A 22,872-nucleotide genomic window follows, 5' to 3' on the forward strand; every position below is an offset into this window, starting at 1 on the left:
TTGAAATAAAATCTATTTATGTTCCAGTTAGAAATCAAAGGTAAATCTAAGCTTTTAGATTTGATTTAAAGGAACAAAGTTTCTCAGCAGTTTTTCAGTTTTCTGGAAGTTTGTTCCAGATCAGTGGAGCATAAAAACTGAATGCTGTTGCTCCATGTTTGGTTCTGGGAACCTGAACCAGAAAACCTGAGAGGTCTGGCTGGTTGACACGACGACAGGTCATTAACGTATTTTGGTGCCAAGTCATTCTAGAGTCTGTTCTCTGGCTACAGGGATTTTAGAACTGGGTGAAGATGAGCTCTTCTTTCCTGGCTTTTGGTGAAAAGTTAGGAAAGAAGAGGGGTAACTAGTTACACCAGGTTCTTTTTAAGGCTTTGGGTCCGGCTATTACTCCAAAATGATGCCACTGCGGATAAGAATCAAAGATTATACATACATACATAGATATAGATATCAGAATAAACATTGATCTGATTGTAGAAAATACATTCAGCAGCAGTCCTGATTAGTTTTTGTACATTTCCGTCATATTTTCTGATATTAACTGCAGTCAGCAAAGTTTATTTAGTACTACTTCTGAGTTTCTGCTCTAAAAGTTATCTTCAGTCTGCCTCCACCGTTTCTCCTCATATTATTACATCACAGCCAAACAAACGAGTAATGGGAATGATGTTTTCTGGACATACTAGTTCTACATGACATGTTCTCTGGTGGAGCTAGCAGACATTTAAACTTTTAGCAGCAGCTATGATTTCCTGCCAGTCTCACTTGTGTGAGTTTTAAGGTGACAAACTAAACTTTTTCTCAATCTGAAAGATTTATCACATAGTTCACAAGAATATGGTTTCTCACCTGTATGAATTCTCATATGGCAGATCAGAGCACGATGCTGTACAAAACGTTTATTACAGCATTCACAACTAAACAGTTTCTCGGCTCTGTGAGTTCTCAGGTGATCAGCCAAATTAACTTTCTGTATGAACGATTTACCGCACAGTTTGCAAGGATGTGGCTTCTCACCTGTGTGAGTTTTAAGGTGATCAGCTAAATGACTGTTGCGTCTGAAAAGTTTATCACACAACTCACAATGAAATGGTCTTTCATCTGTGTGAGTTCTTTGGTGACAAGTTAAAATACTTCTGGTGCTAAAAGCTCTATCACACATGTCACATGGAAATGGTTTTTCACCAGTATGTGTTCTGAGGTGACGTATTAAATTACTTCTTGTGCTAAAAGATTTATCACACATGTCACAAGGATGTGGCTTCTCCCCTGTGTGAGTTCTGAGGTGAGCAGTTAAGTAGTAAGGCTTAGTGAAACATTTACCACATACACTACAGAGGGGCAAATCAGATTTTTGCCTTTCTAGTTCTGAATTGTCCCTCAGATTTCTGGAGTCAAGAGGTTTCTGCTCCGACTGCAGATCTTCATCTCTACTGGATCCTGAGTGGTTCTGGTTGCTTCCTTGGTTCTCATCTTCAGCCTGGACTCCAGAGAGGAGCTGCTTCCTGTCTGTTTGCTCAGTAGTTGGAAACACCATAATGGTTTCAGGCTCCTGCTTCACTGTAAGATGATCTTCATCCTTATCCTTCTCTTCCTCTCGAATCTTCACAGGTTCTGGATCTGCTGGTTCCTTTTTAATCTCTACAGGTTCTGGATCCTGTTTCGTCTCCATCCTCTGCTCCAGTTCTGGGTCATTGTGGAATAATTCCTCATCAGCAGCAGTCACCATTGAGGCGCTGCTCTCCTGTTTCACTAAAAGCTGCCCTTGATCCTGAAAGATCAACAGTTGAATTTGTTCTACTTTGATTGGCTGAGGTTCTGGTTCCTCCTGCTCCTCTTTTATCCGTCTCTGATCATCAACCAGAACATCTGAAGTAGTAACAGACATGATGCTGCGTAAGACCTGAGGGAAGAACAGTAGAACATTAATGCAAATGTTTAAAGTTCATTTAATACAATCTGGACTTTAAGGATTATTATTTTACTAATGTCCTTTACTGTAACATATAAAATTAGTTTTTAAAATGAATATTGTAAACATAGGCAAAATATCTCTCAATTAAACATGATGTTGACTAAAGCCGACAGACCCCCTGAAACACGAGTCTTTGTGTCAGTCCTCCATGTTTACACGTCGTCCAGCCACCTGTCTGGTTTTACAGCCACAGTGACGTCAGGAAACCCGGAGGGTCTTAAGACACGAACACTGGACTCTTCCGGTGCTGCAGCCCTGCGCTGCGTTTCACAAAGAAAACTACAAACATAAAGACATTCAGCCCGAAATAAACCCAAAGCAACAACTGCTAACAAGACTCAGGTCAAAAACACAAAGAGTGATGAACAAAGCAATCCAAATCACACACATGTCCTGATTCCTCCGCGGTATCAACTAGTTCCCTGACTCTTTTCATTCAAAACCGCACAGTGAACGTACCGGGAGGTTCCGAAATAATTTGAGTTTTCCAGCTGATATCCGACAGTCTGAGCTGATGATCGATATCCTCCTCCAAATTATGACATCAGACTTTTATATCGCTTTATCAGGACATTCACAGACGCTTTTCATGAAATCAGGCATTTCCATTCAAGTTAATGAAGTTCAATATTTCTCCCGCAGCAGCAGCTAGACTCTGGTGAATTCTCTCTCATGATGAAAAGAAGATATTGTTTATGCAGACACTGAAATTTTCAGCTCACACAGCAAAAAACCTCTTCTAACCAAAGATATACAGAATGAATCCTGGAAGCTAACGCTGCTAGCGCCTTCTGGTTTACTTCCGCCGGAAGTCTCACATGGAGATTTGCACTAGACACAGTTTCCACCCCTTCAGTTCCGCCTCCGGCTCTAAACATTTGGGTTTTCATCCGATAATTTATTTTATTTAATTTTGGAAATGAGCCAAACATGCAAACAGTATTTCTTACATAAAATTAAATGATTTCTTTTTTACAGGGACAGCACGTATTAATTACATTTCTGAAAAAATGCCAGTTAGCCAGAAGGCTATTTTTCACCTGCAGTCCCCAGACAAATGGTAAAATTCCCTTAAAAGAATAAGAGTAAAATTACATATTTAAATGAACAAAATAACAATTACAATACATTTAGTAAAAAACACATTACTATTTAGCACTTTAGAGCTAAAATACATAGACCAACTATCAGACAAACAGACATGAACAATAAACACACATAAGACAGCAGAGCAAGGTCTAATTATACAATAAACTAATTATTTTACTGTATCATAAATGTGCTATATTTATTTAAGATGATGATGATGATGATGATGATGATGATGATGATGATGATGATGATGATGATGATGATGATGGAAACGAGGTTCCATTCAGTAGCAGGTCAAACAGAAAAGGCTGTTTTGCCAAAAGCACTTTTGCTAAAAATTAAAATACAATAAAAATTATAGTCTCCCCTCACTGCAAAAATGAAACATTGGTAATAAATACAATGGATTAAAGCCTCCTTTACTTTGAATAAAACTTTTAAATATGTATATTGAAATTGTTATTTTAAAAAATTAATAGCTGTTTATATAATACCATAATGTGGTATTCATTATGTCATCCATAAATATAACATAAAAATGTGAAAGAATGACTGAATGACTTCCAGAAAAAAGGGGAGACATTAAGTTTGGTTGAGCAAAATACAATTAATCTAAAAGGTTTTTCATGTATGAACACAGAAAAGGTGAAAAAAAGTTTGTCTAAATAAATTCATCTTGTAATCATCCATTGTCTACGTCTGCTCATCCTTACAGAGGAGCTTGTTTGTCTCCACTGGTCACTAGGCAAGAGGGGAAGTTCACCATGGACATATTTCCAGTCCATCACAGGGCAACATAGAGAGACACAGGAAAAGAAACCATGACACCCTCACACCTATCGATGAGAATTATGCAGATAGTTGAGTTTTATTTGCATAAACACATACATCACCATATTGTGGATACAGCTATCCGTTGAGTCGGGGTTCTGTATAAATCAAAAACAAACAAAGAAAACTATTAATTTGGCTTTTTTTTTTTCAGAAAGTGGGACTCGATGCGTGACGGCTGATGCTTTGGGTTTTCCAGCTGTTACTCAGAAGTCTGAGCTGAAGACTGATCTCCTCCTAATGGAAAATGTTTTTAAATATTTCTCCAACAGCAGCAGTTAATCGCTCTCTGATGATTAACTGAAGATATTGTTACTGCAGACGCTGAAATATTCAGGTCACACAGCAAAAACCACGTTAGAACTGAAGGTAACAAGAAGGATGCCTGGAAGGTTTCCGTTCTTCTTCTTCATGTAGCAGGTAGTGAAGGTCGGCAAAGAAATAAATGATGCATTACTGCCACAAACTGGCAATGAGTGTCGACAAAACATATAATTTAAAAATAGATAAATAATACATTTAAAAATGTAATAAGGGACTAAATCCTCATTTACCATTTCAAGAATCAGTTGGATATTTTAGAGCCATCTTTTTTTCTTCCCTTTGTTTTTTGTACTGTTCCTTTAACTTGTTTGACACTTTCAATTTCTAATCTACTGAAATTTTGATCACAATTAAAGTTTCTCCTCCGACTACAAATATTTTTTCTCTAAGTTGAGTCCTGCTCCACACAGAAATATTTTCTGCCAACTGAATCAACCAACTTCAAGACTGACTTCAACCTATACATAAACTAACAAACTACAGTCATGTCCAGCTAAAAATTCATGTTTATTACTGCACTGGATTAAGAAGTTCTTAAATTCTGCAAAAAAAAATCCATAATACAAGAAGCATACATTCATCACATATTAATGTTTACCTCTAAATAAGTGCATTACCATCTGGTCCAACCATTGCAACAAAGGAAAGATAGAAAGCAGTGATGAATTAGAATCAGTGTCTCTGGGATTTTACAATTGTTTTTCTACATTTTTGCAATCAAAATCACTAATTTTGGAAATATTTGTAAGACCTTTTGCTGTAGTTTTTCCTCACTAGAAGGAAAAAAGTGAAAAAAAAAATAAGCAGACAGATTGGACACAAATATTTTTACTCTTTAAAGAAATTCAGCTCGATTTTAAGTCCCAAATAAACATGAAGCATAAAAAGGGAAGACAGGTGAGGATGAAAACAAAACATTATACATCTTCATTCAAATCACAACATATTGTAATAAATACTAAAATAAATCTATTTTCCAGTTTGTATTAATAAAACAAAAGGGATTTTAACCTTGATTTAGAAAAGCTGTTCCAAAATTTGACAAATCATTAAGTGTATATCTACAGGAGCCTGTGTGACTGATGTGCTCTACTGTCATAGTTTTGATGAAAAACCAGTTTCACCAGGTTCTTCCTGAGGCTTTGAAAGCAGCCACTGCTCAGAAATGTTCCCACTGGGGAAAGAATCACAGATCACTTTGTTCTAACATTATTTTTTACACTATATACATGGATCCAATCAGATTCGCCGTCTGTTCACTTTTCCTCACATTATTCTATAGCTGCTAATTCCTTCACAAGCAACCAGAGGAGTAATGGGGTGGACACTTTTAGCAGAGTTAGCAAGTACTGGCTGTTTAGCAGCAGCTAGCTAAGGTTTTTTGTCAGTCTCGTCTGTATGAGTTTTAAGGTGAAGAACTAAACTTTTTCTCCATCTGAAAGTTTGATCACAATGCTTACAAGAATATGGTTTCTCACCTGTGTGAATTCTCATATGGCAGGTCAGATCACTATGATGTATGAAAGATTTATCACAGGACCCACAACTAAACGGTCTCTCCCGGGTGTGAGTTCTCAGGTGATCGTCTAAACAGGCTTTCTGTGTGAAAGATCTGTCACACAGTTCACAGAGGTATGGCTTCTCCCCTGTGTGAGTTCTGAGGTGACGCAACAAGTTGCTACCATGTTTAAAAGATCTATCACAAAGTTCACAATGATATGGCTGTTCGCCTGTGTGAGTTCTGAGATGAGATAATAAATTACTTCTCTTTGTAAAAGATTTATCACACATATTACAAGGCAGCTGCTTTTCACCTGTGTGAGTTCTGAGGTGAGAAGCTAAATGACTGCTCCGTTTGAACGACTTTTCACAAATCTCACAAGGAAATAGTTTCTGCACAGGTCCGTCTGAGTGGTTCCTCATGTGAACCGTCAAGTACGACCGCCTGGTAAAATATTTATCACATATTTTACAATACGGCTTATCCTTCATGTGGGTTTTCAAGTGAGCAGTTAAGTAGTAAGGCTTAGTGAAACGTTTACCACAAATGTTACACTGGTGAAAATCTGATTTTTGCCCTTGTAGTTCTGAAATGTCCACACTGTCGTCATGATTTCTACTGGATCCTGAGTCGTTCTGGTTGCTTCCATCTTCAGGCTGGTTCTTGTCTGGTTCTGGTTCACTGTTGTGATTTTTTTGATCATTAGTTGGAGTCACCATAAAGGATTCAGGCTCCTCCTTCACTACAAGATGATATTTAACCTGATTGCAATCCTCCTCTTCCTCTTTAATCTTCATAGGTTCTGGATCTTCTGGTTCCTTTTTAATCTCTACAGGTTCTGGTTCCTCTTTTGTCTTCATCACCTGGTCCAGTTCTGGTTCTTTGTGGCACATTTCTTCATAAACACGAGTTGCTGTAGAGGTGCTGGTCTCCCGCTTCAAGATGAGCTGTCCGTCATCCTGAACGACCCACAGCTGGATTGTTTCTGCTTTATTTGGCCGTGGTTCTGGTTCCTCCCCTTCCTCTTTTATCCGTCTCTCTTTGTTAATGAGAAGATCATCAACCGGAACCTCTGAAGTAACAGACATGATGCCGTGGAAAACCTGAGGGAAGAACAGCAGAACATTAATAATGACATTTCTGTAAAAACCCAATAGATGAAGTCTGCAAAGAATTTCAGGGTATAAATATCCCAAAACTCTTGACTATAAAACAGCTTTTAAAGATAAACATGTAAAACTAGTTCGATTAAAATTATGTGTCTCAGGAGCTTCTGGGTAAGGTTGGAAAACTTGTCAAAAACTTTCACATTTAGAAAATTTCCATGTTATTAAAGGAAAGTGGTGGAAATTAAACTCCGATATAATGCTGGTCACATTTAAAAGAAAAATAAATGACAAGAAAGGTCACCTGTAATATAAGTATTTCTAAGCTGAATTAAGGATTCTTAGGATAAAGTTTTGTTGTGTTTTCCTAAATCCTACCATTTGGTTCAGTAAGTAATTTTCTTCTGCTAAAACAGGAGAATTAGTTTTCTCAGCTAGAATCAGATTTACTAAAACCAACAGACCCCCTGCAGCACGAATCTTTTGTCAGTCCTCCATGTTTACATGTCGTCCAGCCACCTGTCTGATTTTACAGCCTCAGTGACGTCAGAGGAGGATCATAAGTCAAAACACTGGACTCTTCCGGTGCCGTCAAAAAAAGAGCCCTCCATAATTTACTAAAGCCTACTGTGGAAAATCTGGATTTGGCATCTGGCTGTGTAATAGACACAGACAGACTTTATTTGTCATCAACTAAATTTAAAATGTGCATAGTTGGCAAAATTTTACTGCAAGACTCCACTAATAATATAATAAACAGTAATAAAGTATCAATATAAATATGGTAAGATGAATGGGAGCTTAGTAGTTTTATGGTATAAAGAAACGAAGTCCTTTTAATGTAACAAAATAATTGTACAACTGTACGTTTTATTTACTCTGGTTATTTTTGATATTATTTGATTGACTTGCTGAAATTCTAAAATGTAGCAAGAAATACTGTTTATACCATGAATCACAGAAGAATCCTAACGAAGCTGTAGATTACACTCCTTCTGGAACTCTCTTCTGTTTCACATCACGAAAACAACAAAAATAAACACATCAGGACCAAAATGCACTTCAACTCCTAACAAAACAGCCCGAAAACACAAACAGTGACGAATAAAGCAAACCATCGAGATGTAAACAAAACAAGGGAATGTCCTGCGTCCTCCGCGGGGAGAACTAGTTCCCTGATAATATTCTCTGTATTTCGGTGTTATTTTATTCAGAACCGTGATGTTAACATACCGGGAGGTTCCGAGATGACTTGGAGTTTCCAGTTGTATCCAGCAGTCTGAGCTGAGGATCGATATAGATGAATATTTCTCCGGCAGCAGCAGTTAGTCGATCTCTTATGAATTCTCTCAGATGATTAACCGAAGTTATTTTACTGTAGACACTAAAACATTAAGCCAACAAAGCAAAAATCGTTTTTTAACCGACGATAAACACAAAGAAACTTATAAGCTAACACTGTTAGCGCATTGTGTTTTACTTCCGCCGGATGTCGTCTTCATCTACTTTTTAAAAAACCTTTATTGAACAAAATGAACAAAACAGGTTTTCCATTAAAGAACAGCACAGTAAAAGCAAAGACAAAATATAATGTTTAAAGAATCCGTTGTGGAACAATAAAAAGATCAATTTAACTTATAAGTTTAATTTATTTTTCATATTCCCTTCATTGGCTGCCTGTTTCTTTCAGAATTGTTTTTGAGATTTTGTTTTTATTTTAAAAGTCCATATGGTCTGGCACTGAGCCTTTACAGACGCACAAGTATATCTCTGAGATCTCTGGATCAAAAACTTGGTAGTCTCGGTTCATGACTAGGGCAGACAGAACTTCTTTAGTAGCAGATATGCTCTGGTGTGTCCAAATTAGTTTGGATACACATGTACAGCACTTTGTTTTAATGGAGGACCAAAACCGACTTAATAAGAAATAAAAGAATAAATACATAAATAAAATAATAAATATATATCCAACATAAGAAATAAAAGAAGGAATATAAAAATAAAAGAAGAAATATATATTTTGATAAGAAATAAAAGCATAAATATACATTTAGTTTTTCCTTTTCCATGAGTTTCCGTCAAGAAAAATAAATATTTTGCTTTGCCTTTTTTTGCTTCTCCCTTTTCTGCTCGCTGTTTTTCGTTTGCTGTTTTTCTGTTGCATCGTTATGTTAATGAGGAGAGCTGCCTTCTATGTCTACTATTGGCCAATAGAGCTTTGGGACCAACGTCACTGCGTCAGACGTTGTGGGGCGTTTAGGTGCAGTCGCACGGTGCCATCTTTGCAGGTCACAGTTTATCAAACAAACAAACAAACAAACAAACTTTATCCCGGTGGTTTTATTGTGTTACCGACTGCAGTGAAGTGAACCTCCGAGCGCTTGAGGAGGGAGTTAGAGAACGGCTGGCCGAAATTAGCGCTCATAAATCGGATCAACCTTGAGCTAAACGCTGCTTGCTCGGCGGATATTGGAAAATCCAATATCCAACTCGAAACTAACTTCACTGCAGTCAGTAACACAATAAAACCACCGGGATAAAGTTTGTTTTGGTCTGTGGCCTGCAAAGATGGCACCGAGCGACTGCACCTAAACGCCCCACAATGTCTGACGCAGTGACGTTTGTTCCAAGGCTCTATTGGCCAGCTCTCCTCATTAACATAACGATGCAGCAGAAATACAGCAAATGAAAAACAGCAAGCAGGAAAACAGCAAACGGAAAAACAGCAAGCAGAAATACAGCAAGCAGAAAATGGAGAAGCAAAAAAAGGCAAAGCGAAATATCTATTTTTTTGATGGAAACTCGTGTGTAAGGAAAAGGAAAAACTAAATATATATTTATTATTTTATTTATATATTTCTTCTTTTATTTCTTATTATGTTGTTTTTTATGGATAAACAAGATTAGGAGGATGAAACTCAAATGTTGGGGGTGCAAGAAATATTGTACGAGGATGTCAGTAGAAACATTATGCATTATGTCATCACAAACAATTTGGAGAAAAACAAATAGAGGCGGAAACTAAGCGGCTTGTCTGTTTCTGGGGTAGATCTTCGTGTGGGACTTCCGGCGGAAGTAAACAGCAAGGTGCTAGCAGCGTTAGCTTCTTGGTTTCTTTCTGTTTATAGTCGCTTAGAAAACGGTTTTCCTGTGTGAAAAAACATAACTGTGCACACAATAACGTCTTCGGTTCACCAGAGAGCGACTTAATGCTGCTTCCGGAGAAATATTGAACAGCATCGTCCATTAGCAGGAAGAGATCGATAATCAGCTGAGACTGCAGGATAAAAGCTGGAAAACCCAAATCATCTGGGAACCTCCAGGTAGTGTTTGCTAATCAAAGCTATTCTGATACTTTGCCACGTTGCTTAAATTATCTTCTAATTCATATTTAGATTATACAGGGCTATTGAGATTACTTTAAATTGCTCTGGGGCGAAAGCTAAAACACCTTGTTTTAAATTGAGCTTAATTACATATCTGCTTAAGAAATATGCATTGAAAAACATAAATTAAAATAAGGAATTCTGACAGCTACCGTGGTTTTAGACAGGATATTCTGATCAGCCTGGTTTTGTCCTCTCCTGAATAAAAAGCTGTTATTACATCCTAGATATTAGATTTAAGATGCTGATCCCATTTCAGCAAAGGATCAAGAGTATCTGAAGAGGAATGTTTTGGCGAAAGCTAATATAAAACAATTTGTTTCACAGCTTTGCAGTGTGGATGGGAAAAAGCTAATATTTACAACTATGAAATAATTATATGTATTAATCGGACCAGCTTAAAACTGAAGTATGTAACTTTTAAAAATAATATGTATATATTTACATATTTGTTCAAACTATCATCATTTTGTGACAACAAAATATGAGATTAATAATCTGAGAAGATCAAGATCCACCACCGCCTTAGTATTTTACTGTTGTCTGAGAAAATGCACCACTCCTGGTCACAAACAGCCAATCAGAGCCAGGAGGAGTGGCTTAGAGCTCTCACTCATTCCAGTGTATGTGCTGCTAAATGTGCTAATGGCAGAAAAACAACTTAAGTTCCAGGAAAACTGTTTATCTGCTGCCAATGGTGCCATGCTAATGTTTGTTGCTGTAGTTCCTGATATGTCTTGTTTTCTCTCTTTCTGTGTAAAAGCAGACTTCTAGAATGTTTTTCCTTTATCCTTAGCTCTGTCCTCTATTCTTATCTTCTTTTGACTCTTAACTTTTTGTCTTGCTTCTCTTTTCTTCTTCTCTTTTCCCTTTTTTTCTACAGATACTGCAAATTCATAGTTTAGATTTCTACACCCCTTTGTTACAGATTCAACCTCTTTCTTTATCTGCTGCATGTGGATCATGGTTCCTTCTGCTGTGTATGTTCTCAAAAAAGTCTGCTGAAGGGAATTCACACCATCCCATGAAAGTTTTTTTCACCCTAACCATACCTCATTTCACATCATTTTATGTTATGCACTATAAGCAATGTGTTCATAACCAAGCTTAAAATCAAGTGTTCCAACACATACTGTTGATTGAAATTTTAACATGTTTTTGTTTTTTGTTTTTCTTATTTCAGAGTTGCTATTATTAGCAAGATGTTCTTGCTAATCAGACCAAAACAAAATGTCTATTTTGGACCTGAGGGGAACTGAATCTCTATAAACTGAAGGAAGAGCAGAAAACCTGGAACAAACACGAGTAAAAGAATCAGAACCTCTCCAGATTGTAAAGGTAGAAGATAAGACATGGATATTTTAGTTACAACAGGTTCTAGATCTTTTGAAAACAAAGAACCAGTAGAACCAGAATTGCAACAAATGAGGCGAAATGATTGTCAATCAGAATCTCAACAACTGGTTAAGATTGAGGCTGAAGGCATCAGTCTAGATGATAGCCAGGATGCACCAAAGCAGGAGACTGAGATCATAATGGTAACTGTTTCTGGATCTCTTGAAATCAAAGAAGAACAGCTAGAATTAAAATTGGAACAAAGGAAGGAAGATGATTGTCTACCAGAATCTCAGCGATTGGTAAAGATTGAGGCTGAACGCATCAGTCAGGACACAAAACAGAATTTACCAAAGCATGAGCTTGATTCCATAATACTAAATGTTTCTGGATCACTTGAAATCAAAGAAGAACCAGTGGAGCTGGAATTGGATCTAATGAAAGAAGATGATTGTCAATTGGGATCTCAACAGATGGTAAAGGCTGAGGCTGAAGGCATCAGTCAGGATGACAACCAGGAGGTATTTAAGCAGGAGATTAGTACTGTAATGGTGGCCGATTCTGGATCTCTTCAACTCAAATTGGAACCAGGAGAACGAGATCCTGAATATTTGAAGGAAGAGGACGAAGGATCAGGACCTCAGCAGATGGGAAAGAAAGAGGCTGATAACATTGCCCAGGAAGTACTGAAGCAGGAGAATGAGACCTTAACCGTAACAGCTTCTGGAGATGAATCAGAGTACCAACAACCTGAACTGAATGGAAAAAAAATCCTGTGTCAGAACATCGTTAAAGCAGAGCACCATCAGGATATAAAAACTGAGAAAGCTTCAGGATCCAGCAGAAATGAACAGCAACAGAAGAGAGCTCAGAAAAGCAGAGGTCAATGTGATGATGAAGAGAAAATGATAAAGGACAAAAAGAATGACAAAGTAAAAAAATGCCAAAAATGTAGTGTTTGTGGTAGAAATTTTAACCGCAAAGAGCATTTAATGGTTCACATGCGAACCCACACAGGTGAGAAGCCTTTCTCATGTGTAACCTGTAGGAGGAGCTTTAATCGCAAAAATAGTTTGAATATCCATATTAGAACTCACACAGGTGAGAAGCCTTTCTTGTGTCCAAGATGTGGGAGGAATTTTACTTCCAAAAGTAGTTTGAATGGCCATGTAAGATCTCAAACAGGTGAGGAGCCGTTCACATGTAAAATATGTGGAAAAGTTTTTTGTCTAAAACGTAGTTTGAGTAGGCACATGAAAAGTCATACAATTGCCAAAAACCTTTCTTGTGAGGAGCAAAAGTTTAATTCTCCAGACCAAACTCCACCTGAAGAGCCTCTAACTCAAACAGATTTAATCTGTGAGAGCTGTGGAAAAGTCTTTATTTGTAAAACTACATTGACATGCCATATGAAAATTCATACAGGAGAAAAGCCTTTCCCTTGTGTTACATGTGGAGAATCTTTTCAGGAAAGCTGCCTATTGACTAACCACACTAGGGTGCACAAAGGAAAGAAACCATTTTGTTGCACTATATGTGGAAAATCTTTCACTAGAAGAACTCATTTGAATATCCACATTAGAAATCACACAGGTGAGAAGCCCTTTCCATGTGGAAAGAGCTTTTCTGCACAAAATAGTTTGAAAAGACACACAAGATCTCACACAGGAGAGAGACCTTTCTCATGTTTGACCTGTGGAAAGAATTTCAATCAAAGACGTTACTTATCTGCTCATTTGAAAACTCACACAGGGGAGAAGGCTTTCTCATGTTTGGTCTGTGGAAAAAGTTTTCGTAAAAGACATAACTTGTCTGCTCATGTGAGAGCTCATTCAGGAGAGAAGCCTTTCTCATGTATAACCTGTGGAAAATCTTTCAGTAGGAAAAATAGTTTGTGTCTCCACAAAAAAATTCACACAACTGAGAAGCCTTTCTCATGTATAATATGTGGAAAATCTTTATGTAGTTCTAATGGTTTGAAAATTCACATGAGAACTCACACAGTTGAAAAACCTTTTTCATGTATTACCTGTGGAAAAGGTTTTAAATGGAAAAGTAGCTTGTATATTCACATGAGAAGTCATACCAGTGAGAATCCTTTCACATGTATAACTTGTGGAAAGGTTTTCACTAAAAAATATAGCTTGTATATCCACATGAGAACTCACACGGGTGAGAAACCTTTCTTATGTATAACTTGTGGAAAATCTTTCAGTAGAAGAAATAGTTTGAATAGGCACATGAGAACTCACTCAGTTGAGAAGCCGTTTTCATGTATTGACTGTGGAAAAGGTTTCAAATGGAGAAGTGGTTTGAGTTACCACATGAGAACGCATGGAGATGAAAAGCCTTTCATGTGTATAACCTGTGGAAAAGGCTTCACTGAAAAATATAATTTTGATATCCACATGAAAAGTCACACTGGTGAAAGGCCTTGTCATGTCTAACCTGTGGGAAAACTTTTAGTAGGAAACATACTTTGAAAAGGCACATGAGAACTCATGTGAAAGTGCCTGTGTAATCTTTAATTTCCCTTCTGTGACTTAAGGTAAAACTTTTACCCAAATAAGTAGCTTAAAATACCCTACTGAGAAAAAGTGAAGAAAACACCTGTCTAAAGAGAAGAGCTGAGTGGAGAAATTTAAAAGTGGGGCTGTTATCGGGTTACTGTTAGTTGTAAAATCTTTAAACCAATTTTTCATGCTGACTAATTTTTATAGTCATCCCAAATTGGACCCTTGTCTTTTTGGGAGATGTCTGAGAACAGCTGACTTGTCAGGTTAAGCCTGAATAAACTGATCACAGCAGTAGGGTGTTTGTCTGAAAGGCAATGGAAAGTTAAAACTGCTGCTGTCAAGTTATTTTCTATTTTCTTTGTTTTTGAACTTTTGTAAAAGGTTTCTAAATCAGATGTGTCACCCTGGTGTGTTTTGTTTTAAAATATTTAATGTTAATGTTTAATCTTCATGTTTTTATTTTCGTGTGGATGTGTAGCTTAAGAATATAAACAATTGGAGAATGGAAAATATCAAAGTTTTTTTGTTCTTTTCATCAGGTTGACAGTTTCTTTCATGAGTGTTCAGGAAGCATTAATGGCTAATTATGGGATGGTTTCTGAGTGATGAACTGTAGCAAATTATCACAATAAATATTTTTGCTTTGTTTTTCCACAGATTGTATTGAAATGATTTATTGTGTGAGATAATAAAAGGATGCATTTAATTATCCTTAAACCAGAGATTTATTCTGTAACTTTGCAGAAAAAAACAATGAAATTTCTGGGCTTCAAAAGTTGAAATTTTGCTACAGTGGGACAGCTTATGATTATTGATGGGGATAAAACCAGTTAGTGAGGATGAGAAATATGAATTGAATTTCTGCTTGGTGTGCAGGAATTAAAACTAAAAGCATGTATGCTTGGTTCATAAGGAACGGTTCAATTGAAAAAAGAAGCTTTCTTTTCAGTGAATATACTTCAAAAATATTTTTACACAAGCTTAATTGGCTAACTCCAAGAACACAAAGCCTTAAAAGATGGTCTCTGAGAACAGTTCTTAAAAATGGAGCCAGTGTTTTCAGCAAAGTTGAGCTGACTGTCCAGGAACGACCCAAAGTATTTAAAATCTGCCACAGTTTAAACAGGTTGGCCATTGAGTGAAACTGGAACCACTTTCAGGTCATGTTAGTCATTTAATTAGCTCTACTTCCTTAAGAAAATGAAAAAATATGGTTTTATTAAGGAATTTGCCTTTTATGGTGCCAGTAATGCCAGAATTAATGGTAAATAATAAATACTTTGTGTGATTCTGATTTAGCGATGTAATTATGTTAGTTGTTTTACATCAGTGGTTTCCAAACTATTTCTGGGCCCCTCCTATGGCTTACAAATAACTGTCTGGTTGAACGATGTGTGTGAGCGAAGGAGGGGTGGATTCTTAGAGACTCCCTGTTATACTCGGCCTCGGCTCCAGACGAATAAGGGGGGAATCAACTTTTTGGGGGGCAAAATGAATCGTAGCTGAACATAGACAACAACATCAGTAGCCTACAAGCTACTTGTTAACAAGCTTAAGGTTCTGTATTGATATTAGCTAGTCATCCTTTAGCTAACATTACCAGCATCCACCAGCTTTACTCAACAGTCGGTTAGTTTGGAGGGAAAAACTGTGAAAAGTTCTTTGCATTTTTCTGGTTTGCTGCCGTGATTCTAACACACCTGCAGCAGCAGCAGGTCTCCTTCACAGGTGTAAATTCAGCGCAAGCGTCGTAGCGCTCATGTTGCGTTTAAAGGCGGCTCGGAAAAACAGGTTACCACATGTTAACAACGGATTAAACAGTTTTAACTACTGATAAAAGTGACACAGGACACGGATATGGGAAGTGTGGAAGCCTCTACTGTATCAAATTGACAGGAATAACAGAGAGTTGGCCATTCTAAGGTAAAAACCCAGCGCATACAGCGTTCATGTTCTTCCCGCGCCCCCCCTTCAGAGGCACGGCACCCCCCCTAGGGGGCGCGCCCCACAGTTTGGGAACCTCTGTACTACATCCACACCACTAGAGGCAGTAGTAGACCCGAAAAGATGCAACTAAGGAGCAGATTTAGAAGTACACAGAAATCTACAGAATTTAAGATCTGTGAGTTGCGCTGAAGAAAATAAAAGAGAGAAGTTCAAATACATGCTGAGAGTGAAACTCCTTCCTAAAGGTGAAGATGTATCGGACTTTAAAAGAAAATAAAAATGGGAGACCGTGAATAACATAGGAAACGGCACCATCTTCATTCCGGAGTGTAATGGTCCCATTTCCAAATGAGGTAAAAGTCTGCCATGTGGTCCGTCCCGCCCCTTCCTGTTTGCTGCAGCCAGGTCCTTCTCTCACGGCCGGACTGCACTCACTTCAACTGACACTTTTTATTATTTCTAGCACATCAGCTAGCAGGCAGCTGCTGCTGCTAGACGGGATTATTGGTTGCGCTGTACGAAGCGCATGCGACCGCATTGTTCCTGAAAACGGCGGGAAAGAAGAAAAACAAATCGGAAAATGGCGGTGGGGGCATGAGCCACATCCTACAATAGCTGCCAGCAGTTAGTTGCGGCTATATAAGGTTTACTACGGTAGGAGTTCAGTAGAGGAGCAGCAGAGAACAGAGCTGCTCGTTTTGTTTCCTCGCCGTTTGGTGCCTTTGTAGCTGTGGTTGTTTCATAGCCAGCTTTCAGGTATGAAGCAGAGCCATCTTGATTTAGTTACTCAGTTAACTGAGCTTCATTAGTTGTTCAGTCCACTTTCATAAACCATCTGGCCCAAATGGGATCAGAACCACAAGAAGTGGAAATGTTTAGATAATAATATAATAAAGTTTATATTAGAATGAAGCATTTCATTAATATTTTCCCCCGTAGCTCACAAAAGTTAGACATTAACGCAGATATCTGCAACCTGAAGGTCTTTAGGTCCTAGATTGACCCATAATAACTGAGCTGCTTTTCATCAGAAAGGTTAGAAAAAGTCTTAACAGTTTCTTGGTTTTGTCCAATTAAACAAGAAAAGTAGAGCAAAACATGCAAAATAACTACACATATTTAACATACAGAGAATCAGTATATAACTGAAACTGAGCATATAAAATTAGATCTGTTCAAAGGTATTTATTATAGTAAGCAATGAAAGGTTGCCACATTGAATACCCATTTGTTCTTTGCTTATTTTTTTCTAGTGGTGCATTACATAAATAATGATATTTTGATGAGTAGGAGGAACTTTAGTTTTGCATTCTAATAAAATTAAATATCTGACCAACAGCATCACAAAGCTTAACACTGAATTATCTTGTGAAGAACTCGGATTAATATCTGTGGGCACAACGTCAAGTAAAGACGTTCCAGGATGAACCGGCGTTGGCTGCTTCACAGGGATTATATTCTGGAACAACAATGTCAGGGTTACGAAAGACATCCTTCACTTTAATAATTAAGTAGATGTTTGTTTGATATAAAGCATTCAATTAAAATTAACTGCCAGCCGATTTATTGGTGCCGATTTCCTTAATTTTGGGAGATCGGCTGATTTTTACATGTGGAGCCGATCTTATCCACCGATGTTATCAACCTCAGCAAAGGTCTAAAAATCAACCACTGTGCTTTTCTTTTCTCCTGTGAGAGAGGCTGGACTGACAAACCGGCCGACCAGGTCATGTCTGCACATGTACAGTTAACAATAGTCACCCCATTATTGCCAATTTAAGTCTGGCTTTTCAAAAAGTCGATAATCGGTGATCGGCCAGAAAACTGCAATTGGTGCAGCCCACCAGACAGGAATGTTTACGTCTATGAATGTTTTGGTGAAAACATTTAACTTAGGCTGTTACTTTCAATGTTCACATAGATATTAAAATCTGCTGTTATATTACATTACCAGCATTAACACAATGTCAGGTAAAGAAGAGTCAGATAAAAAGATTCTGATGAACAGCTGGACGATACAAAAATTACAAGCAGAACTGGCTTCAGTGCTTTGCAATTTGGATGACAAACTATTCAGATATTTGATGAGTAGAATCATAACTATTGGATATTTTTGTATATTGGGTATTTTTTAAAGACCTGTTTTGTCTTAATAAATGTGGAATATAATTTTTGACATCAAATGTATTTTTTATTAGAAAAATATTTGCCATGTACAGGAGACAGGAAGGTAACAAACTTCTGATAAAATTCATTAATTGATTTGTTGTTGATGCAAACCAATAATACAACTGAGGGAGAAATAAAGGGTCATTCTGTAAGAAGATAAATTGTGTTTCAAAACAAACATGGATCTACAGAACAATTTTACAATGTAAACAAGGATCTGGTCCAGCAGCAGTCCTGTTCAGTTTCTATCTGGTAATTTAGCTGAATATGATCTTTTGTGATCATTTTCTTTTGTGATGTAGCAGAAGGTATCTTCACTGATTTATTCGCCTTCATTTTTTGTTGCTTCACTATTTAGCATCTGATTGAACATTTCTCTTTAATTTGTAACAGTAGGAATGGAGCAGCTGGGAAGGTCGTCTCAACCAGAAAACTGAGTCTTACAGATCATCGTCTTTGTCTCTGCCTATGAAGATGTATTCAGACAGACAGCATTAACTTACAGGAGGTTTACAAGTAATGTTTTACTGAGCATTTAAAGTTCCTCTCAGACATAATTTTCGTAGCATTAGCTTATATGATGTCTTGTTTTTTCCCTATCTGTCTGCCTAATAGGGAAAGTATCTCCAATTGACACTTTAGTGTTTGCCTTATTGGCTAAAGAAGTTTATCCTAGCGACAATGAGCATTTTCCCACCTCCCTCATAATGCTAAATTGCACATATTTGTCCAAACTTGTCAAAATTCAGCATATGTTTTATGCTAATTTTTTATTTGTCCAGTAGATGGCACTGCAACTTTATGTAAANCGGTATCCGTAGCCAGTCTTGTTGATGATTTGGCTAAGGGGGTTCAGGGTGCAGCTCACTAAATATGAAAATAATGAACCAGCAACTGTAAAAGTGCTGAATGTAGATTATCAGCTTTTCACCACTTTAGCATCCTCATAGTTTGCGGATAGAAACTACGGTAATACAGATGCTTTTGTACTTTAGTAGCTCAAGTGTATTTGTCTATAATTCAGAATAATGATATTATTCCTGGCTCCTCTTTACACTCAGGTGCAGCGTATGAAGGAAACAAACGTCAGAAACACGACTAACAGGTGAATTCAGGTAAACTGAATTTTTCTGTGGTGATAAACTTCTTTGGACACACATTTTATGCAGAAATGAATTGAAGCACATCATTACACCTATAAACACAACAGAAACACTTGTCTGAAAATAAACAAAATGATTTAATTAAAAAAATTATAAACAGTACAGAAACAAGAAAATAAAAAATGTTTATTATTTTGGTATCTCCCATCTTACAGCAGTGAAAAAGAATAAATATATAATAGGACCCTTTTCTCTAAATATGAAATAATCACATAATTTCAGGTTAAAAACATCAAATGCTGGGTAATAAGAAGAGTCCAATAAATTAAAACGGTAAGGAGTAAACCTTGTGAACACTGCAGTAAACCGACATTACAATGTGCTTTACAGGAGTCAAAACTACAACCAACAGGTGAGTTTATTTGTATTGCAACATTCATACAAAAGAACATTTAAAGTGCTTTAATAAAAGATCTCAACATTTTGCTTTAAAAAGAGAGAACTCAACATCTCAGAGAAACAAAAGTTAAAATCCTTCAGTCATCAGTGTGGCTTTGGATCAAATGATGAGGAGCAGAGACACTGAAAGCTGCCTCACCTGGTTTGGTTCTGGAAACATTGAATCGTCAGCTGCATGAAGATGTGATGGGTCTGCATGCTTTATACTTGATGAACAACTCAGAAATAATTCAGTGATTTATAGATGAGCAGCAGAATATTACAGTTCATTTTCCTGGTGTTGGTCAGGACTCTGGCTGCAGAGTTCTGCAGCTGACTGGCTGATTAATTTTTATCTTCATGTTTACAGAGGTCAGTAAAGACACCATTACAATTATTTTCTGTACTGAAGGTAAAGGCATGCACCAGATTTATTTTTCTTGTNAATTGCACATATTTGTCCAAACTTGTCGAAATTCAGCATATGTTTTATGCTAATTTTTTATTTGTCCAGTAGATGGCACTGCAACTTTATGTAAAGACCTCACAAAGACACATCTTTTCTTTTTGTAAAGGCTTTACTTTACAAAAACAAACTAAAGGGACTGAATTGTCCCTTGTTTGTTGGTTTTTACCCATTTAGTTAAAAAGTTATTTAGTTTTTTAACTAAATAACTGCTTCCTACAAAAAGTGTATCTCATATTTCATGACCTCTCACTTGTATGAGTTCTCATATGATAAGTCAAAGCACTACTTTTTCTAAAAGATTTAACACACAACTTACAGGGATACGGCTTCTCTCCTGTTCTCATGTGTTCAGTTAAGGCTCTTTGCTTGGTGAAAACTCTTCCACACGTCAGACACGAAAAAGGTTTCTGGCCTGTGTGGGTTCTTACATGAATAGTCAACTGACCACCATATCTGAAAGTGTTACCACAAAAGTTACATGAATATGGCTTCTCACCTGTGTGAGATCTCAAGTGCACCATCAAGTTAGACTGTTGGGTGAAATCTTTTCCACAAGTCAGACATGAGAATGGTTTCTCACCAGTGTGAGTTCTAAAGTGACGAGTTAATTCATTAGGCTGTCTGAAAGATTTATCACACAGTTCGCAGGGATGTGGTTTCTCGTCTGTGTGAGTTCTCAGATGTTTAGCTCTATTACTGTGGTTAGTAAAAGATTTACCACATAATTTATAAGTATATGGCTTCTCCCATGTGTGAGTTCTCATGTGGTCTGTCAAGTACTTGCGCTTAGTGAAGTATTTACCACATACTTCACAAGAGGACAAATTAGTGTTTTGCGTTTTTGGTTCTGAATTGTCCATATTGTCTCTGTGATTTCTGGTGTCCTGTGGTCTCCTCTCTGTCCTCAGGTCTTCATCTCTACTGGATCCTGAATCTTCCTGGTTCTCATATTCAGTGTGGTATTCAGAGAGCAGCTGGTCTTTGTTTAGTACTGGTTCACTACTGTCTTTTTGCTCACAAGTTGAGGTTATTATAAAAGTCTTGGTTTCAGGCTTCATTACAAGCTGTTCTTCATCTTGTAACAGGATATCCTCCTGTTCTTCTTTAATCTGAACACATTCTGGCAGTTCTTCTTTAAACTGCACAGGGTCTGGCTCCTCCTCCTTCATCTCTATAGGTTCTGGTTCCTCTTTTGTCTCCATCATCTGCTGCAGTTCTGGTTCATCGTCACCAGGTGTCACCATAGCGGTGTTGGTCTCCTGCTTCACCAAGACCTGCCCTTCATTCTGAAAGATACACTGTTCAACCTGTTCTTCTTTGACTGGTTGAAGTTCTGGTTCCTCTTTTGTTTCAGTTGGCTGCATTTCTGCTTCCCCCTGTTCCTTTATTTGTCTAATGTTTATCTTTTTCTCAACAACTAAGGTCTTCTTTTCAGTAACAAGAAGCTGATCAGCATCAACCTCCCATGTAGTAACAGACATGATGCTGAAGAAGGCCTGAAGAAATAAAGAACAATAGGAAGTTAATGATTTTTTTGTGAAATGGCCTCTTGTATCATGTCCAGAGGATCCCAATGCATTTCACACCCTGATGGTGTCAAGCTACTGTGCAGTAGCCACAGGTTCCTTAAGGCAGTCTGACAGAGGCAAGGCTGTAACGCTACTGACCACCACCAGCAAGCAAGATGGGTGAAGTGCCTCGATGGAAACGGACAGAGTGGGGTTCGAAGCAGCCACCCACTGATTACAGGATGAACTCCTACCACTGGTGCCACCGTCGTCTCTTCAGAAAACTGAACCAAATAGTTTTCTGTTAGGTCTTGTACTGCTTCAAAGCCAGTACAAGTAGAGTTTTAAATATGGCTCTCACAAGCTTGTCCAGATTGGCTGCAGTTCCCTTTGAGTCTTTTGGCTTTAGCTCCTGACAAAATGTCAGTTCTGGGGTTCTGCAGGGTTCAGTGCTTGGACCACCATTAAACAGCATGGGATGCATGTCTCTTGTTAGGAGGATTATTCTCAGCTGTAATCATCTATGAATCCCAATCCAGAAGACATAAACGTCTGCATTACTTTTAGGGAAATCAATTATTAGAGGCTGATTCCAGTCATTCTCCCTTAGTTTGTGTCAGTTCTTCAAAGACTGCCCTCCTTCAGTTTCTTTTTTCAGTCCTTATCCATAATCCATTTGCTTTATTTGCTATTAGATAAGACAAATAACATTTGTTTCTGATATGATTTCAAATTTTTGGGAGCATTTAAAAATATCCAGTATAAAGGTGACTTTAGTTTCCATTGAATCACTTTCAATGTGGATTGATTGTATGAGCTGCACTTAAGGTCATTGCTGCGGCCATGAAGTGATTTGCGGAAGTGTAGCGACCCGAAATGAACTGAGGGTTACACATTTCTTGCTGGTGGACACCCATAGACATAATATAAGCATAGACGCCTCATGGACCGCTCCGGCGCAGGAAATACGGCGGCCATCTTGGAGCGGTATACCCTCCTACTTTGCTCAATCAAAACAGCAGAAGATGCCTCAGCACTGAGGGATATTGTTGTTCTGGTCGATGGATTACTCAATTAGTGGATTACTGATGCGAGGGCTCCACAGACAACATTTCACAAGTAAAATGGACACATTATTGTGTATATATTGTGATTAGAATATCACTTTA

The 22,872-nt window shown here is 37.7% G+C and overlaps 4 protein-coding genes across 11 annotated transcripts in view; 1 reads left to right on the forward strand and 3 right to left on the reverse strand.

Moving 5' to 3' along the window:
* Positions 1-531: 531 nt before the first annotated feature.
* Positions 532-2,801, reverse strand: LOC103149977 (zinc finger protein 32-like). 6 transcript variants are annotated; one of them, XR_001664380.1, is made up of 2 exons: positions 695-2,801; positions 532-618 (listed from the first exon to the last, which is right to left on the reverse strand). XR_001664380.1 is itself a non-coding variant. In XM_007569382.2 (2 exons), the coding sequence occupies exon 2, from the start codon at positions 1,889-1,891 to the stop codon at positions 746-748; it is 1,146 nt and encodes a 381-aa protein (XP_007569444.1). In that variant the 5' UTR covers positions 1,892-1,906; positions 2,438-2,801; the 3' UTR covers positions 739-745. The 6 variants fall into 6 exon arrangements, 5 of the variants coding, with proteins under 5 accessions (XP_007569444.1, XP_007569443.1, XP_007569441.1 ...); XM_007569382.2 differs by lacking the exon at positions 532-618 and having other exon boundaries at positions 739-1,906; positions 2,438-2,801; XM_007569381.2 differs by lacking the exon at positions 532-618 and having other exon boundaries at positions 739-2,238; positions 2,438-2,801.
* Positions 2,802-4,716: 1,915 nt separating this feature from the next.
* Positions 4,717-8,345, reverse strand: LOC103149978 (zinc finger protein 501-like). The gene is made up of 2 exons (XM_007569383.2): positions 8,066-8,345; positions 4,717-6,829 (listed from the first exon to the last, which is right to left on the reverse strand). The coding sequence occupies exon 2, from the start codon at positions 6,812-6,814 to the stop codon at positions 5,597-5,599; it is 1,218 nt and encodes a 405-aa protein (XP_007569445.1). The 5' UTR covers positions 6,815-6,829; positions 8,066-8,345; the 3' UTR covers positions 4,717-5,596.
* A 1,489-nt stretch (positions 8,346-9,834) lies between these two features.
* On the forward strand, positions 9,835-14,787 carry LOC103149979 (gastrula zinc finger protein XlCGF26.1-like). 3 transcript variants are annotated; one of them, XM_016680344.1, is made up of 2 exons: positions 9,835-10,155; positions 12,134-14,787. In XM_016680344.1, exon 2 carries the CDS (start codon positions 12,201-12,203, stop codon positions 13,998-14,000), a length of 1,800 nt encoding a protein of 599 aa, XP_016535830.1. In that variant the 5' UTR covers positions 9,835-10,155; positions 12,134-12,200; the 3' UTR covers positions 14,001-14,787. The 3 variants fall into 3 exon arrangements, with proteins under 3 accessions (XP_016535830.1, XP_016535829.1, XP_007569446.1); XM_016680343.1 differs by having other exon boundaries at positions 9,836-10,155; positions 11,102-14,787; XM_007569384.2 differs by having other exon boundaries at positions 9,836-10,155; positions 11,402-14,787.
* Positions 14,788-18,625: 3,838 nt separating this feature from the next.
* The window catches only part of LOC103149980 (zinc finger protein 79-like), a 13,289-nt gene continuing 9,042 nt past the window's right edge, over positions 18,626-22,872 (reverse strand). The window contains exons 3-4 of the mRNA XM_007569386.2: positions 20,674-20,739; positions 18,626-18,651 (exon numbers count right to left, since the gene is read on the reverse strand). Coding sequence (XP_007569448.2) covers positions 18,626-18,651; positions 20,674-20,739 — 92 coding nt within the window. The remainder of the gene's footprint in view (positions 18,652-20,673; positions 20,740-22,872) is intronic.

Source organism: Poecilia formosa, unplaced genomic scaffold (assembly GCF_000485575.1).
Source record: "Poecilia formosa unplaced genomic scaffold, Poecilia_formosa-5.1.2 Scaffold240, whole genome shotgun sequence".
NCBI lineage: Eukaryota > Metazoa > Chordata > Actinopteri > Cyprinodontiformes > Poeciliidae > Poecilia > Poecilia formosa.

Bases quoted from the DNA above. Each gene is read 5' to 3' on its own strand.
- LOC103149979 (XM_016680343.1), top strand. From the start codon at position 11,571: ATGGATATTTTAGTTACAACAGGTTCTAGATCTTTTGAAAACAAAGAA.
- LOC103149978 (XM_007569383.2), bottom strand. From the start codon at position 6,814: ATGTCTGTTACTTCAGAGGTTCCGGTTGATGATCTTCTCATTAACAAA.
- LOC103149977 (XM_007569382.2), bottom strand. From the start codon at position 1,891: ATGTCTGTTACTACTTCAGATGTTCTGGTTGATGATCAGAGACGGATA.